At 56.8% G+C, this 17,568-nt stretch overlaps 1 protein-coding gene across 1 annotated transcript; it reads right to left on the bottom strand.

Moving 5' to 3' along the window:
- Positions 1 to 385: 385 nt before the first annotated feature.
- Positions 386 to 6,165, bottom strand: LOC132808846 (zinc finger protein 497-like). Its single transcript, XM_060822283.1, has 2 exons — positions 6,154 to 6,165; positions 386 to 3,574 (listed from the first exon to the last, which is right to left on the bottom strand). Exons 1-2 carry the CDS (start codon positions 6,163 to 6,165, stop codon positions 839 to 841), a joined length of 2,748 nt encoding a protein of 915 aa, XP_060678266.1. The 3' UTR covers positions 386 to 838.
- Between the last annotated feature and the right edge of the window lie 11,403 nt (positions 6,166 to 17,568).

Genomic DNA, 17,568 nt, shown 5'->3' with positions numbered 1-17,568 from the left:
TGAGCGTGTGACTGTGTGACAATGTGTGTGTGAGACAGTGTGTCTGTGTGAGTGAGCGTGTGACTGTGTGACAGTGTGTGTGTGTGACAGTGTGTCTGTGTGAGTGAGTGTGTCACTGTGTGACAGTGTGTGTGTGTGACAATGTGTGTGTGTGTGTGTGTGTGTGACAATGTGTGTGAGTGTGTGTGTGAGACAATGTGTGTGTGAGTGTGTGTGACAATGTGTGTGTGTGTGTGTGTGAGAGACAATGTGTGTGTGTGTGAGACAATGTGTGTGTGAGTGTGTGTGACAATGTGTGTGTGTGAGTGTGTGTGTGAGTGTGTAAGCCCCAAGTACCTGTCCCCGACACGCCACTCTGACGGACAGCAGGGAGCCCACACGCGTGAACGTGACAATCGGGGTTTTATTTCACATTGGAACAGAAAGCTTATTCGACACTGAGTGAAGCCGCCCACACTCCAGCCTGTCCTGGGTGTGAGCGGAAAATGTTCGGAGCTCCGGGCCGCTCCCTGGGCCGGGTGGGGCCGGGACGGTGTGTGCCTGTGCCCGGGTGGCGCTGACAGTCTGCTCCTTGCCCCTCCTGGCCAGAGTCCGGGCATCGGCTGGAGTCTCGCCCTCCCCCCTTCCATCTCCATCGCCAAAAGGTCCTCCGGCCTCCCCTCTCCCTCCGACACCAGGAGTGCCCTCGCTCTGAAAGGGGGAGGGGGCCGAGGGAGGAACGGGGGCAAGGTCGGGGTGCCGAGGTGCGGGGTGAGGGGAGGGGCGAACGGGTCTTCCCTGGAGGGCACTGCCCCCTGTGCCCTCAGGCTCCCGCCCAGAGGTGGGGGGGCCCGCGCCATCACTGGCCAGTGCCGCTCTCCCCAGCCCCCCAGGTGGCCGGGTGAGTGAGCCCCCCCTGGTCGTACAGCTCCCCCAGCGCCCTACTGCCCCCTAGCCCCGGCTGCCAGCCCTGCAGGCAGGCTTCGAAGCCGAGCGGATCCAGGCCCAGCCCGAAGCCCCCGATGTCGTAGCAGGCCAGGCGCCCCTTGCAGAGCGGGCAGCGGTGGGGCTCCGAGCCCCCCGGCGATGCCCCCGCCTGCCCGCCCTTGCCAGTGGGGGGCGCCACGAACAGCTGCTTGCACAGGGCGCACTCCAGCGCCCGCTCCCCCTCGTGGACGGGCTGGTGGGCCAGCAGCTGGCCCCAGGAGGCGAAGCCCCTCTTGCACATGCCGCACTCGAACAGGGGGCGCGGCGGCGGCGAGGAGGAGGTGGAGGGGGGCGGAGGGGGTGGGCTGGGGGCGGAGGGGAGAGGAGGGGGAGGAGGAGGGGGAGGAGGAGGAGGGGTGACGGCTGAGCCGGCAGCAGCCGGCGGCCGCTCGCCCGCCCGGCCGTGGACGTTGCGGTGCTTGCTGAGCCCGCCGGCGGTGTGGAAGCGCCGCCGGCAGACGTGGCACTCAAAGGCGGGCTCGCCGGCGTGCTGGCGCTCGTGGGCGCGCAGGCGGGAGGCGCTGCCGCACCGCTGCGGGCACAGGCGGCACTGGTAGGTGGCGGCCGGGTCGCGGGGCAGGTGGGTGAGCCGGTGCTTGGCCAGCACGCTGGCCGTGTAGAATCCCTTGGGGCACAGCTGGCAGCGGAAGGGCTTCTCGCCCGAGTGGGTGCGCCCGTGGACGCAGAGCTCGCTGGAGGTGTAGTACCGCTTGGGGCACAGCTGGCAGGCGTAGGGCTTGATGCCGGTGTGGGTGCGCTGGTGCTTGGCCAGGTCGCTGGAGCGGTAAAAGGCCTTGGGGCAGTTGGCGCAGCGAAAGGGCCGCTCCCCGGTGTGGGTGCGCCCGTGGATGCGCAGCTCGCTGGAGGTGTAGAAGCGTTTCTCGCACACCGGGCAGCCGTGCGGCCGCTCCCCGGTGTGGAAGCGGCCGTGGATCTTCAGCTCGCTGCCCGTGTAGAAGCGTTTCTCGCACACCGGGCAGCCGTGCGGCTTCTCGCCGGTGTGGGTGCGCTGGTGCTTGACCAGGTCCCCCGAGCGGTAGAAGGCGCGCCCGCAGGTGGCGCAGCAGAACGGCCGCACCCCGCTGTGGGTCTGCTGGTGCCGTCGCAGGTCGCCGGAGGTGTAGAAGCTCTTGCCGCACTGGCCGCAGCCGAAGGGCCGCTCGCCGCTGTGGAAGCGCCGGTGCCGGGTCAGGTTGCTGGAGGAGTGGAAGCGCTTGCCGCAGAGCGGGCACTGGAAGGGCTTCTCGCCGGTGTGGATGCGCTGGTGCTCCAGCAGGTGGCCCAGGCGGCCGAAGCGCTTGCCGCAGCTGGAGCAGGCGTGCGGGCGCTCGCCGGTGTGCCACTGCTGGTGCACCCGCAGCTCGCTGGAGGTGTAGAAGCGCTTGGCGCAGAGCTGGCAGGGGAAGGGCCGGCGGCCGGTGTGGAAGCGCTGGTGGGCGCTCAGCTCCGGGTAGCTGGGGTAGCAGCGGCCGCAGACGGCGCACTCGAAGGGCCGGTGGGTGGCGTGGCGCGGCCGGTGCAGCGCCAGGTGGCTGAGGGTGGCGAATGTCTTGCCGCAGGCGAAGCACTCGAAGGGCCGCTCGCCGGTGTGGGTGCGCAGGTGCCGCTGCAGGTGGGAGGGGCAGGCGAAGCCCTTGCCGCACTCCGGGCACGGGAAGCGGTTAGGCCGTGGCGCCCGGCGCCTCTCACCGGGAAGGGGCGGGGGAGGGGAGGAGGACGGCGACGACGGTGACGCCGCCGCGGCGACGGAGACCCACCCGCCCCCCCTCCCCCGCCCCGCTCCCTCCCGGCTCCTCCAACGTCGGTCTCTCGGCGGCCCCCCCTCCCTCGGCTTCCTCCTTGACCGCGGGCGCCCCTCGGGCGGTTTCCAGGCTCCCCGGGGCGTCGCCAAGGCCGCCTCGTGCGGTTTCCAGGCCCCCCGGGCCGGCGCCGAGGGTTTCCAGGCCCCCCAGAGGGCTGCCGGCTCCAGTCCGGACGGTTTCCAGGCCCCATCGGAGAGTTTCCAGGCCCCCCGAGGCGCCGCCAAGGCCACCCCGGTCAGTTTCCAGGCCCCCCGGGCCGCCGCCGAGGCCATCCTGGTCAGTTTCCAGGCCCCCTTGGAGAGTTTCCAGGCCCCCCCGGACAGTTTCCAGGCCTCCCAGGGCGCTGCCAGTTCCGCCCCGGGCAGTTTCCAGGCCCCCCCGGAGAGTTTCCAGCCCCCCGCGGAGGGCTTCGAGGCCGCCCGGGGCGTCGCCCAGGCTCCCGCGGAGAGTTTCGAGGGCCCCCGCCGCGTCGCCGGGGGCCCCCCGGAGGCTTTCCAGGCCCCCCCGGAGGGTCTCGAGGTTCCCCCGGAGGGTTTCGAGGCTCCCCCGGAGGGTCTCAAAGCTCCCCGGGGCGTCGCCAAGGCCCCCTCGCAGAGTCTCGAGGCCTCCCTGGAGGGTTTCGAGGCTCCCCCGGAGGGTTTCGAGGACCCCGCGGTGTGGACCACCCTTGGCCGCGGTCCTCGCTTCCTCAGCCTCGATCGGCGGCTCTCCCTCCTCCTCCTCCTCCTCCTCCTCGTGTCGAGGGGTCTCCACCAGGGGGTTGCTATGGTTCCCGGGAGACGGTGGGCCTGGGGCAGGGGCCATTGCTGCAGAGGAAGGGGACACACAGCACGGGGTCACAGGGCACAGACAATTTCTGACCCTCCCCCTCGCCCCCCCCCCCCAGGCCGTCCTGCCCTCCACCCACCTCCAAACACCGCCCCCACCGCCCCCCAACCTCGGCTCCCCCTGCACCCCCAACCTCTCCACCCTCCTCATCCATCCCACTTCCACTCCCCTCCCCTCCCCTCCCCCACTCCCCTTATCCTCTCACACATTTCCCCTCCCCCAACTTCCCCTCTCCTCTCTCCCACTTCCACCTCCTTCCTCCCCTGATTCCCCTCCCCTGCCCCCACTTCCCTTCCTCTCCCCTCCCCCCATTTGCACTCCTCTCCTCCCACTTCCTCTCCCCCTCCCTCCCCACCTTCCCCTCCCCCCACTTCCCCTCCTCTCCTACAATACCCCTCCCCTCTCCCCAGTTCCGCTCATCTCCCCCCCATCCATTCCTCACCCCCCACTTCCCCTCCCATCCCATATCCCCTCCTCTCCCCGCTCTTCTGTTACCCTCCTCCCCACTGCCCCTCCTCTCCCTCCCCTCCCCTACTTCCCCTCCCCTCCCACTTCCCCTCCCCTCCCCTCCCCCCATTACCCCTCCCCTCCCCCCACTTCCCCTCCACTCTCCACCCCCCCACTTCCCCTTGTATCCCCCGACTTTCCCTCCCCTCACTTCCCCCCCCCCCATTTCCCCTTCCCTTTCCCCACTTCCCCTCTCCTCCCCCCACTTCTCCTCCTCCCCCCCATTTCCCCTCCCCTCCCACAACTTCCCCTCCCCTTCCCCACATTCCCCCTCCCCCACTTCCCCTCTCCTCCCCCCACTTCTCCTCCTCCCCCCCATTTCCCCTCCCCTCCCACAACTTCCCCTCCCCTTCCCCACATTCCCCCTCCCCCACTTCCCCTCATCTCCCCACCTCCTCTCCCCACCACTTCCCCTCCCCTTTCCCCACTTCCCCTACCCTCCCCCACATCACCTCCTCTCCCACCACGTCCCCTCCCCACCCCCATTTCCCCTCCCCTCCCCCCACTTTCCCCCTCCCCCGACTTTCCCCCTCCCCCCCACTTCCCGTACCCTCCCCCACTTTCCCCCTCACCCCCCCACTTCCCCTCCTCTCCCCTATTTCCCCTCTCCCACAATACCCCTCCCCTCCCCCACTTCCCCTCCCCTCCCCCACGTCTCCTCCCCTCCCCATTCCCTTGCCCTCCCCCACTGCCCCTCCCTCTATTCCCCCCCCCCTCCCTCCCCAACTAACTCACCCAGCAGCTCCTCCCTCTCCATGATCCTGCAAGGGGCAGATGCAGTACTGCAGGCTCTCCCCCTCTCTCTCTGTCTCTCTGTGGGTGCTGAGGTCAGTGAGGGGGGCGGGGGTTGGTATTTGGAGGGGAGGGGGGGTCACTCTCTGGGAGGGCAATGACTCTCCCCTCCCCTCCCCCTGGAGCTCTCTGTGCCCTTCCCCCCTCTCTCTCTCTCTCTCTGTGCCTGTCTCTGTCTCCCCCACTCTGTGTGTGTGTGTGTGTGTGTGTGTCTCACTCTCTCTCTCTCTGCCTGTGTGTGTGTGTGTGTCTCTCTCTCTCACTCTGTATGTGTGTCTCTCTCTCACTCTGTGTGTGTGTCTCTCTCTCTCTCTCACTCTGCCTGTGTGTGTGTGTGTGTCTCTCTCTCTCACTCTGTATGTGTGTCTCTCTCTCACTCTGTGTGTGTGTCTCTCTCTCTCTCTCACTCTGCCTCTGTGTGTGTGTGTCTCACTCTGTCTGTGTGTCTCTCTCACTCTCACTGTGTGTGTGTGTCCCTCTCTCTGTATGCCTGTGTGTGTGTGTGTGTCTCTCTCTCTCACTCTGCCTGTGTGTGTGTGTCTGTCTCTCTCTCTCTCTGTATGCCTGTGTGTGTCCCCCTCCCCTCTCTCTCTCTCTCTCTCACACACACACACAGGTCTGCAGTGCGACCGTGAACAGGCAGAACCCCTGTGTAGATGGTGTTCCTTCTCGATGGTCAGTCTCTCCCCTCTCTCTCTCTCTCTCCCGGCCTTGTTGCTGGTTGAGGAGGCAAAATCCACCACCTTCCCCTCTCTTCGAAACCTCTTTCTCTCCTCTCTCTCTCTCTCTCTCTCAGAATCTCTTTATCTCTCGGTCCCTCGACCTATTTGTGGCCTCTGTCTCATTCTCCGTCTCTCTCTCTCTCTCTCTGTGTTTTTCTCTCTCACGAAGATGATTCAGTTGACGATGAACTGGAACCCTTTTCTCTCTCTCGCTCTCTCTCTCTCGTTCTCACACTCCTGCCCTCCGAGAGGGTGAACGAAGCAGGCAGGCAGGCAGAGGGGGGCCGCTTTAATCATTGGCCTCGCTTCCCATTCCAAGTGGTCTCGGACTGGAACCTTCCTGCCCAGGGCCCTTTCTCCCCTCCTCCCCTGCCTTCCCTTCCCCTCCCCTCCTCTCCTCTCCCACCCCCTCCCCCCCCCCTCCTCCTCCTCCTCCTCCCTGCCCCCACCCCCCAAGCAGCAGTAGCAGCAGCAACACAGATCCCCACCCCCTCCCCCTCTGCCTCCCTCCCTCTCTCGCTCAGTCGCTCGCTCACTCTCTGCTCCATTACCAGTGTCTGTCGTTGGCCGACACACTATACACGCTCGCAGCATTCTGGGAGGCTGTGTGGAGGGTGGGAGCTGGGTACAGAGGGGCACACACAGAGAGAGAGAGACACACACACACACACACACAGAGGGTGTGACGGTAGGAGAGACACACAGAGGGGGAGAGAGGGGAAGACAGAGAGAGAGAGAGACAGACATACAGAAAGAGAGAGATACACACACACAAAGAGAGAGAGAGACACACACAGAAAGAGAGAGAGAGAAATGCACAGAGATAGAGAGAGATACACACACAGAAAGAGAGAGATATACACACAGAGACACACACACGTACACAGAAACACACACAGATACAGAGATACATACACACAGATACAGAGAGAGAGATACACACACACACACACACAGACACAGACACACACACACACACAGATACAGAGAGGGAGAGAGATACACACACACACAGACACAGAAACACACACAGATACAGAGAGAGAGATACACACACACACAGAGATACACACACACACACACACACAGAAACACACACAGATACAGAGAGAGAGATACACACACACACAGAGATACACACACACACACACACAGAAACACACACAGATACAGAGAGGGAGAGAGATACACACAGACACACACACACACACAGATACACACACACACAGACACAGACACACAGAGATGCCTCAGTGCTGGCCCTGATGTTGATGTGGGATCTGTAGCGAGACACTGACTCCCCTGAGAGAGGCCTTCAGTGTTCACTTCCACACCAGACACAGGGGACTGGGAGCTGGAGGAGGCCATTCAGCCCTGGGAGCCGGATCTATCACACAAGGCCGGCATGGCTGAGGTGCCCAGCCGGGCCTCGACCCCTGGGCCTGATCTCCCTCTCCACACCGGCCCGTCCACCTCCACCTACAAGGGCGCACCTCCCTCACGGCACCATGGGTCAGCGTTCCCTCTCAGCGCTCCCCCTTTCCCGAGGGTCTCCAGGCCCAATCGCGGCGTGAAACTCACCCTCGCCCCGTTCCTGGCGGGAATCCACAGCGGGTCGAGGGAGTTCCACAACGTGGAAGGTTGAGTGAGGTGACGTTTGGTTGGGTTTAAACTCTCCAGATCGTCCAGGTCCCTCGTCCCTCAAGGAAAGGCCACGAAAATGGCTCCTGCTCCACTCAACACACACTCCCTGAAGTCACTTGGACACACCAGATTTCCCTTTGTTCCAAATCAATGGGCTGCAACTTGATCTCTCTCTCTCTCTCTCTCACACTCTCTCTATCTTCCCATTATTCACTCCTTACAGAAGCTGTTTGACCAGTTCACCAGGAGATATCTCCCTGAGGGTGAGAAGGAATTCACAGACACCAGTCAGTGTACAAATATCTCCCTGAGAGAGAGGGGGGACTGAGAGACACCAGTTAGTGTACAGATATCTCCCTGAGAGAGAGAGAGAGGGGACTGAGAGACACCAGTCAGTGTACAGATATCTCCCTGAGAGAGAGAGAGGGGACTGAGAGACACCAGTCAGTGTACAGACATCTCCCTGAGAGAGAGGGGACTGAGAGGCACCAGTCAGTGTACAGATATCTCCCTGAGAGAGAGAGAGGGGACTGAGAGACACCAGTCAGTGTACAGACATCTCCCTGAGAGAGAGGGGACTGAGAGGCACCAGTCAGTGTACAGCTAACTCCCTCAGAGACAGAGGGGACTGAGAGACACCAGTTACTGTACAGATATCGCCCTGAGTGAGAGTGGGGACTGAGAGACACAACTGCAAATGTATTGCTGGTCAAAGCACAGCAGGCCAGGCAGCATCTCAGGAATAGAGAATTCGACGTTTCGAGCATAAGCCCTTCATCAGGATGAAGGGCTTATACTCGAAACGTCGAATTCTCTATTCCTGAGATGCTGCCTGGCCTGCTGTGCTTTGACCAGCAACACATTTGCAGCTGTGATCTCCAGCATCTGCAGACCTCATTTTTTACTGAGAGACACAAGTCAGTGTACAGATATCTCCATGAGAGAGAGTGGGACTGAGAGACACCAGTCAGTGTACAGATATCTCCCTGAGAGAGAGAGGGTAGTGAGCGACACCAGTCAGTGTACAGACATCTCCCTGAGAGAGAGGGGACTGAGAGACACCTGTCAATGTACAGATAACTCCCTGAGAGAGAGAGGGACTGAGAGACACCCGTCAGTGTACAGATGTCTCCCTGAGAGAGAGAGGGGACTGAGAGACACCAGTCAGTGTACAGATCACTCCCTGAGAGAGAGAGAGGGGACTGAGAGACACCCGTCAGTGTACACATCACTCCCTGAGAGAGATAGGGGACATAGAGACACCAGTCAGTGTACTGGTATCTCCGTGAGAGAGAGGGAACTGAGAGACACCAGTCAGTGTACAGATATCTCCCTGAGAGAGAGGGGAGACTGAGAGACACCAGTCAGTGGTCAGATATCTCCCTGATAGAGAGAGAGAGAGGGACTGAGAGACACCAGTCAGTGTACAGATATCTCCCTGAGAGAGATAGGGGACTGAGAGACACCAGTCAGTGTACAGATCGCTTCCTGAGAGAGAGGGGATTGAGAGACACAAGTCAGGGTACAGGTATCTCCATGAGACAGAGCGGACTGAGAGACACCAGTCAGTGTACAGACATCTCCCTGAGAGAGAGGGGGGACTGAGAGACACCAGTTACTGTACAGATATCACCCTGAGAGAGAGGGGACTGACAGACACCAGTCAGTGTACAGATATCTCCCTGATAGAGAGAGAGGGGACTGGGAGACACCAGTCAGTGTACAGATATCTCCCTGAGAGAGAGGGGAGTGAGAGACACCAGTCAGTGTACAGATATCTCCCTGAGAGAGGGAGAGGGGACTGGGAGACACCAGTCAGTGTACAGCTAACTCCTGCAGAGAGAGAGGGGACTGAGAGACACCAGTCAGTGTACACCTAACTCCCGCAGAGAGAGAGGGGACTGAGGGACACCAGTCAGTGTACAGATATGTCCCTGAGACAGAAAAGAACTGACAGACCCCAGTCAGTGTACAGATATCTCCCTGAGAGAGAGGGAACTGAGAGACACCAGTTACTGTACAGATATCGCCCTGAGTGAGAGTGGGGACTGAGAGACACAAGTCAGTGTACAGATATCTCCATGAGAGAGAGAGGGACTGAGAGACACCAGTCAGTGTACAGATATCTCCCTGAGAGAGAGGGGACTGAGAGACACCCGTCAGTGTACAGATGTCTCCCTGAGAGAGAGAGGGGACTGAGAGACACCAGTGAGTGAACAGATATCTCCCTGAGAGACAGGGGACTGAGAGACACCAGCCTGTGTACAGATATCTCCCTGAGGGAGAGGGGGGACTGAGAGACACCAGTCAGTGTACACATCACTCCCTGAGAGAGATAGGGGACATAGAGACACCAGTCAGTGTACTGGTATCTCCGTGAGAGAGAGGGGACTGAGAGACACCAGTCAGTGTACAGATATCTCCCTGAGAGAGAGAGGGACTGAGAGACACCAGTCAGTGTATAGATATCTCCCTGAGAGAGATAGGGGACTGACAGACACCAGTCTGTGTACAGATCGCTTCCTGAGAGAGAGGGGATTGAGAGACACAAGTCAGGGTACAGGTATCTCCATGAGACAGAGCGGACTGAGAGACACCAGTAAGTGAACAGATATCTCCCTGAGAGAGAGAGGGGACTGAGAGACACCAGTCAGTGCACAGATATCTACCTGAGACACAGTGGGGACTGAGAGACACCAGTCAGTGTACAGATACCTCCCTGAGAGAGGGGAGGGGACTGAGAGACACCAGTCAGTGTATAAATATCTCCCTGAGAGAGATAGGTGACTGAGAGACACCAGTCAGTGTACAGATACCTCCCTGAGAGAGGGGAGGGGACTGAGAGACACCAGTCAGTGTACAGGTATCTCCCTGAGAGAGAGAGGAGACTGAGAGACACAAGTTAGTGTATAGATATCTCCCTGAGAGAGCGAGAGTGACTGAGGAACACCAGTCAGTGTTCAGATACCTCCTTGAGAGAGTGAGAGGGGACATAGAGACCCCAGTCAGTGTACAGATATCTCCCTGAGAGAGAGGGGAGTGAGAGACACCAGTCAGTGTACAGATCACTCCCTGAGAGAGAGGGGGAGCTGAGAGACACCAGTCAGTGTACAAATACCTCCCTGAGAGAGGGGAGGGGACTGAGAGACACCAGTCAGTGTATAGATATCTCCCTGAGAGAGATAGGGGACTGAGAGACACCAGTCTGTCTTCAGCTATCTCCTGGAGAAAGAGGGGACTGAGAGACACCAGTCAGTGTACAGATATCACCCTGAGAGAGAGAGGGGACTGAGAGACACCAGTCAGTGTACAGATATCTCCCTGAGAGAGAGAGGGTACTGAGAGACACCAGTCAGAATATAGATATCACCCTGAGAGAGAGAGAGGGACTGAGAGACAGCAGTCAGTATATAGATATCTACCTGAGAGAGAGAGGGGACTGAGAGACACAACTTAGTGTACAGATATCTCCCTGAGAGAGAGAGAGTGACTGAGGAACACCAGTCAGTGTTCAGATACCTCCTTGAGAGAGAGAGAGGGGACAGAGAGACCCCAGCCAGTGTACAGATATGTCCCTGAGACAGAAAAGAACTGACAGACCCCAGTCAGTATACAGATATCTCCCTGAGAGAGAGAGGTGACTGAGAGACACCAGTCAGTGTACAGATATCTCCCTGAGAGTGAGAGGGGGACTGAGAGACACCCGTCAGTGTACAGATATCTCCCTGATACAGAGAGAGGGGACTGGGAGACACCAGTCAGTGTACAGATCACTCCCTGAGAGAGAGGGGGAGCTGAGAGACACCAGTCAGTGTACAGATATCTCCCTGAGAGAGAGAGGGGACTCAGAGATACCAGTCAGTGCACAGATATCACCCTGAGAGAGAGAGAGGGGACTGAGAGAACCCACTCAGTGCAGAGATATCTCCCTGAGAGAGAGAGGGGTCTGAGAGACACCAGTCAGTGTACAGATATCCCCCTGAGAGAGAGGGGACTGAGAGACACCAGTCAGTGTACTGATATCTCCATGAGAGAGAGAGGGGACTGAAAGACACCAGTCAGTGAAGAGATACCTCCCTGAGAGAGAGGGGACTGAAAGACACCAGGCAGTGTACAGATATCTCCCTGAGAGAGAGAGGGGACTGTGAGACACCAGTCAGTGTACAGATATCTCCCTGAGAGAGAGGGGATTGAGAGAAACCAGTCAGTGTACAGGTATCTCCCTGAGAGAGAGAGGGTCTGAGAGTCACCAGTCAGTGTACAGATATCTCCCTGAGAGAGAGAGGACTGAGAGACACCAGTCAGTGTACAGATATCTCCCTGAGAGGGAGCGGGTACATAGAGACACCAGTCAGTGTACAGATAAATCTCCTTGAGAAAAAGGGGATTGAGAGACACCAGTCACTGCACAGATTTCTCCCAGAAAGAGAGGGGACTGTGAGAGACGAGTCAGTGTACAGATATCTCCCTGAGAGAAGAGGGGACTGAGAGACACCAGTCAGTGTACAGATATCTCCCTGAGAGAGAGAGGGGACTGAGAGACACCAGTCAGTGTACAGATATCTCCCTGAGAGAGAAGGGGACTGAGAGACACCAGTCAGTGCGCAAACAACTCCCTGACAGAGGGTCTGAGAGAGCCCAGTCAGTGTACAAATATCTCCTGAGAGAGAGAGTGTAAAAAGTGAGGTCTGCAGATGCTGGAGATCAGAGCTGAAAATGTGTTGCTGGTTAAAGCACAGCAGGTCAGGCAGCATCCAAGGAACAGGAAATTCGATGTCTCGGGCCAGAGGCCATCATCAGGAATCGTCGAATTTCCTGTTCCTTGGATGCTGCCTAACCTGCTGTGCTTAACCAGCAACACATTTTCAGGTGAGAGACAGAGGACAGACAGACACCAGTCAGTGTACAGAGAACTCCCTGAGAGAGACAGAAGGTCTGAGAGACACCAGTCAGTGGACAGACATGTCCCTGAGAGAGAGGGGGACTGAGAGACACCAGTCAGTGTACAGATATCACCCTGAGAGAGAGAGGGGACTGAGAGACACCAGTCAGTGTACAGATATCTCCCTGAGAGAGAGAGAGAGGGACTGAGAGACAGCAGTCAGTATATAGATATCTACCTGAGAGAGATGGGGGACTGAGAGACACAACTTAGTGTACAGATATCTCCCTGACAGAGAGAGAGTGACTGAGGAACACCAGTCAGTGTTCAGATACCTCCTTGAGAGAGAGAGAGGGGACAGAGAGACCCCAGCCAGTGTACAGATATGTCCCTGAGACAGAAAAGAACTGACAGACCCCAGTCAGTATACAGATATCTCCCTGAGAGAGAGAGGTGACTGAGAGACACCAGTCAGTGTACAGATATCTCCCTGAGAGTGAGAGGGGGACTGAGAGACACCCGTCAGTGTACAGATATCTCCCTGATACAGAGAGAGGGGACTGGGAGACACCAGTGTACAGATCACTCCCTGAGAGAGAGGGGGAGCTGAGAGACACCAGTCAGTGTACAGATATCTCCCTGAGAGAGAGAGAGGGGACTGAGAGAACCCACTCAGTGCAGAGATATCTCCCTGAGAGAGAGAGGGGTCTGAGAGACACCAGTCAGTGTACAGATATCCCCCTGAGAGAGAGAGGGGACTGAAAGACATCAGTCAGTGTACAGATATCTCCCTGAGAGAGAGAGGGGACTGAGAGACACCAGTCAGTGAGGAGATACCTCCCTGAGAGAGAGAGGGGACTGAAAGACACCAGGCAGTGTACAGATATCTCCCTGAGAGAGAGAGGGGACTGTGAGACACCAGTCAGTGTACAGATATCTCCCTGAGAGAGAGGGGATTGAGAGAAACCAGTCAGTGTACAGGTATCTCCCTGAGAGAGAGAGGGTCTGAGAGTCACCAGTCAGTGTACAGATATCTCCCTGAGAGGGAGCGGGTACATAGAGACACCAGTCAGTGTACAGATATCTCCCTGAGAGGGAGCGGGTACATAGAGACACCAGTCAGTGTACAGATATATCTCCTTCAGAAAAAGGGGATTGAGAGACACCAGTCACTGCACAGATTTCTCCCAGAAAGAGAGGGGACTGTGAGAGACGAGTCAGTGTACAGATATCTCCCTGAGAGAGAGAGGGGACTGTGAGAGACCAGTCAGTGTACAGATATCCCCCTGAGAGAGAGAGGGACTGAGAGACACCAGTCAGTGTACAGATATCTCCCTGAGAGAGAGAGGGGACTGTGAGAGACCAGTCAGTGTACAGATATCTCCCTGAGAGAGAGGGGGACTGAGAGACACCAGTCAGTGTACAGATATCTCCCTGAGAGAGAGAGGGGACTGAGAGACACCAGTCAGTGCGCAGACAACTCCCTGACAGAGGGTCTGAGAGAGCCCAGTCAGTGTACAAATATCTCCTGAGAGAGAGAGTGTAACAAGTGAGGTCTGCAGATGCTGGAGATCAGAGCTGAAAATGTGTTGCTGGTTAAAGCACAGCAGGTTAGGCAGCATCCAAGGAACAGGAAATTCGATGTCTCGGGCCAGAGGCCTTCATCAGGAATCGTCGAATTTCCTGTTCCTTGATGCTGCCTAACCTGCTGTGCTTTAACCAGCAACACATTTTCAGCTGAGAGAGAGAGGACAGACAGACACCAGTCAGTGTACAGAGAACTCCCTGAGAGAGACAGAAGGTCTGAGAGACACCAGTCAGTGTACAGATATCTCCCTGAGAGAGAGGGGACTGAGAGACACCAGTCAGTGTACAGATATCTCCCTGAGAGAGAGAGAGAGGGACTGAGAGACAGCAGTCAGTATATAGATATCTACCTGAGAGAGATGGGGGACTGAGAGACACCAGTCTGTCTACAGCTATCTCCTGGAGAAAAAGAGGGGACTGAGAGACATCAGTCAGTGCACAGACAACTCCCTGACAGAGAAAAGATCTCAGAGAGACTAGTCAGTGTACAAATATCTCCTGAGAGAGAGAGAGGACAGAGAAACACCAGTCAGTGTACAGAGAACTCCCTAAGAGAGACAGAAGGTCTGAGAGACACCAGTCAGTGGACAGACATGTCCCTGAGAGAGAGGGGGGACTGAGAGACACCAGTCAGTGAACATATACCTCCCTGTGAGAGAGAGAGAGGGGACTGAGAGACACCAGTCAGTGTACAGATATCTCCCTGAGAGAGAGAGGGGACTGAAAGACACCAGGCAGTGTACAGATATCTCCCTGAGAGAGAGAGGGGACTGTGAGACACCAGTCAGTGTACAGATATCTCCCTGAGAGAGAGGGAGCGGGTACATAGAGACACCAGTCAGTGTACAGATATATCTCCTTGAGAAAAAGGGGACTGAGAGACACCAGTCACTGCACAGATTTCTCCCAGAAAGAGAGGGGACTGAGAGACACCAGTCAGTGTACAGATGTCTCCCTGAGAGGGAGAGGGGACTGAGAGAGACCAGTCAGTGTACAGATATCTCCCTGAGAGAAGCGGGGACTGAGAGATACCAGTCAGTGCACAGACAACTCCCTGACAGAGACCAGTCAGTGTACAAATATCTCCTGAGAGAGAGAGAGAGAGAGAGAGAGAGTAAAAGTGAGGTCTGCAGATGCTGGAGATCAGAGCTGAAAATGTGTTGCTGGTTAAAGCACAGCAGGTTAGGCAGCATCCAAGGAACAGGAAATTCGACGTCTCGGGCCAGAGGCCTTCATCAGGAATCGTCGAATTTCCTGTTCCTTGGATGCTGCCTAACCTGCTGTGCTTTAACCAGCAACACATTTTCAGCTGAGAGACAGAGGACAGACAGACACCAGTCAGTGTACAGAGAACTCCCTGAGAGAGACAGAAGGTCTGAGAGACACCAGTCAGTGGACAGACATGTCCCTGAGAGAGAGGGGGGACTGAGAGACACCAGTCAGTGTACAGAGAACTCGCTGAGAGAGACAGAAGGTCTGAGAGACACCAGTCAGTGGACAGACATGTCCCTGAGAGAGAGGGGGACTGAGAGACACCAGTCAGTGGACAGATATCACCCTGAGAGAGAGGGGACTGAGAGACCCCACTCAGTGCAGAGATATCTCCCTGAGAAACACCGGGTACTGAGAGACACCAGTCAGTGTACAGATATCTCCCTGAGAGTGAGAGGGGACTGAGAGATACCAGTCAGTGTACAGATATCTCCCTGACAGAGAGAGTGAACTGGAAGACATCAGTCAGTCTACAGATATCTCCCTGAGGGAGAGAGGGGACTGAGACACCCTACACAGTGCATAGATATCTCCCTGAGAGAGAGAGGGGACTGAGAGACAGCAGTCAGTGTACAGATATCACCCTGAGAGAGAGAGGGACTGAGAGACACCAGTCAGTATATAGAAATCTACCTGAGAGAGAGAGGGGACTGAGAGATACCAGTCGGTGTACAGAAATCTCCTGAGATAGAAAGGGACTGAGAGACACCAGTCAGTGTAAAGATACCTCCCTGAGAGAGAGAGAGGGGACTGAGAGACACCAGTCAGTGTACAGCTATCTCCCTGAGACAGAAAGGAACTGAGAGACACCAGTCAGTGTACAGATATCTCCCTGCGAGAGAGAAGCGACTTAGAGACACCAGTCAGTGTACAGATATCTCCCTGAGAGAGAGAGGGGACTGGGAGGCACCAGTCAGTGTACAGATATCTCCCTGAGTGAGAGTGGGGACTGAGAGACACAAGTCAGTGTACAGACATCTCCCTGAGAGAGATAGGGGACATAGAGACACCAGTCAGTGTACAGACATCTCCCTGAGAGAGATAGGGGACATAGAGACACCAGTCAGTGTACAGATATCTCCCTGAGAGAGAGGGGAGACTGTGAGACACAAGTCAGTGTACAGATATCTCCCTGAGAGAGAGAGGGGACTGAGAGACTCCAGTCAGTGCACAGATATCTGCCTGAGATAGAGAGGGGACTGAGAGATACCAGTCAGTGTACAGATGTCTCCCTGATAGAGAGAGAGGGTCTGAGGAACACCAGTCAGTGTTCAGATATCTCCCAGAGAGAGAGAGAGAGTGAGAGAGAGAGAGGACTGAGAGATACCAGTCAGTGCACAGATATCTCCCTGAGAGAGAGTGGACAGAGAGACCCCAGTCAGTGTGCAGATATCTCCCTGCGAGTGAGAAGGGACTGAGGGACACCAGTCAGTGTACAGATATCTCCCTGAGAGAGAGAGAGAGAGAGAGAGAGAGAGGACTGAGAGATACCAGTCAGTGCACAGATATCTCCCTGAGAGACGGGGGGGCTGAGAGACACCAGTCAGTGTACAGATAGCTCCCTGAGAGAGAGGCGGGGACTGAGAGACACCAGTCAGTGTACAGATATCTCCCTGATAGAGAGAGAGGGGACTCGGAGACACCAGTCAGTGTACAGATATCTCCCTGAGAGAGAGGCGGGGACTGAGAGACACCAGTCAGTGTACAGATATCTCCCAGAGAGATAGAGGGGACTGAGCGACACCAGTCAGTGTACAGATATCTCCCTGAGGGAGAGTGGACTGAGAGACACCAGTCGTTATACAGATATCTCCCTGAGAGAGAAAGGGCACTGAGAGACACCAGTCAGTGAACAGATATCTCCCTGTGAGAGAGGGCATTGAGAGACACACGTCAGTGTACAGGTATCTCCTTGAGAGAGAGGGGACTGAGAGACACCAGTCAGTGTACATATATCACCCCGAGAGAGTGGGGAGACTGAGAGAAACCAGTCAGTTCACAGATATATCCCTGAGAGAGATAGGGGACTTAGGAGCACGAGTCAGGATTCAGATATCTCCCTGAGAGAGAGAGATGGACTGAGAGACGCCAGTCAGTGTACAGATATCTCCCTCAGAGAAAGGGGACAGAGAGACCCCAGTCGGGGTACAGATATATCTGCACAATCATTGTACAGACATATCCCTGAGAGAGAGGGGACTGAGAGACACCAGTCAGTGTACAGATATCTCCCTGAGAGAGAGGGGAGACTGAGAGACACCAGTCAGTGTACAGATATCTCCCTGATAGAGAGAGATGATTGAGAGACACCAGTCAGTGTACAGATATCTCCCTGAGAGAGAGGGGGTACTGAGAGACCCCAGTCTGTGTACAGATATCACCCTGAGAGAGAGGGGAGTGAGAGACAGCAGTCAGTGTACAGATATCTCCCTGAGCGAGAGAGAGTGGACTGAGAGACACCAGTCTCAGGTATCTCCCTGAGAGAGAGGGGATTGTGAGATACAAGTCAGTGTACAGATATCTCCTAAAGAGAGAGAGGGCACTGAGAGACTCCAGTCAGTGTACA

This window comes from Hemiscyllium ocellatum (assembly GCF_020745735.1).
Source record: "Hemiscyllium ocellatum isolate sHemOce1 chromosome 40 unlocalized genomic scaffold, sHemOce1.pat.X.cur. SUPER_40_unloc_7, whole genome shotgun sequence".
Classification (NCBI taxonomy): domain Eukaryota; kingdom Metazoa; phylum Chordata; class Chondrichthyes; order Orectolobiformes; family Hemiscylliidae; genus Hemiscyllium; species Hemiscyllium ocellatum.
Note: the sequence above shows the minus strand (reverse complement) of the source record. Positions and strands in the feature narration are given on the sequence as shown.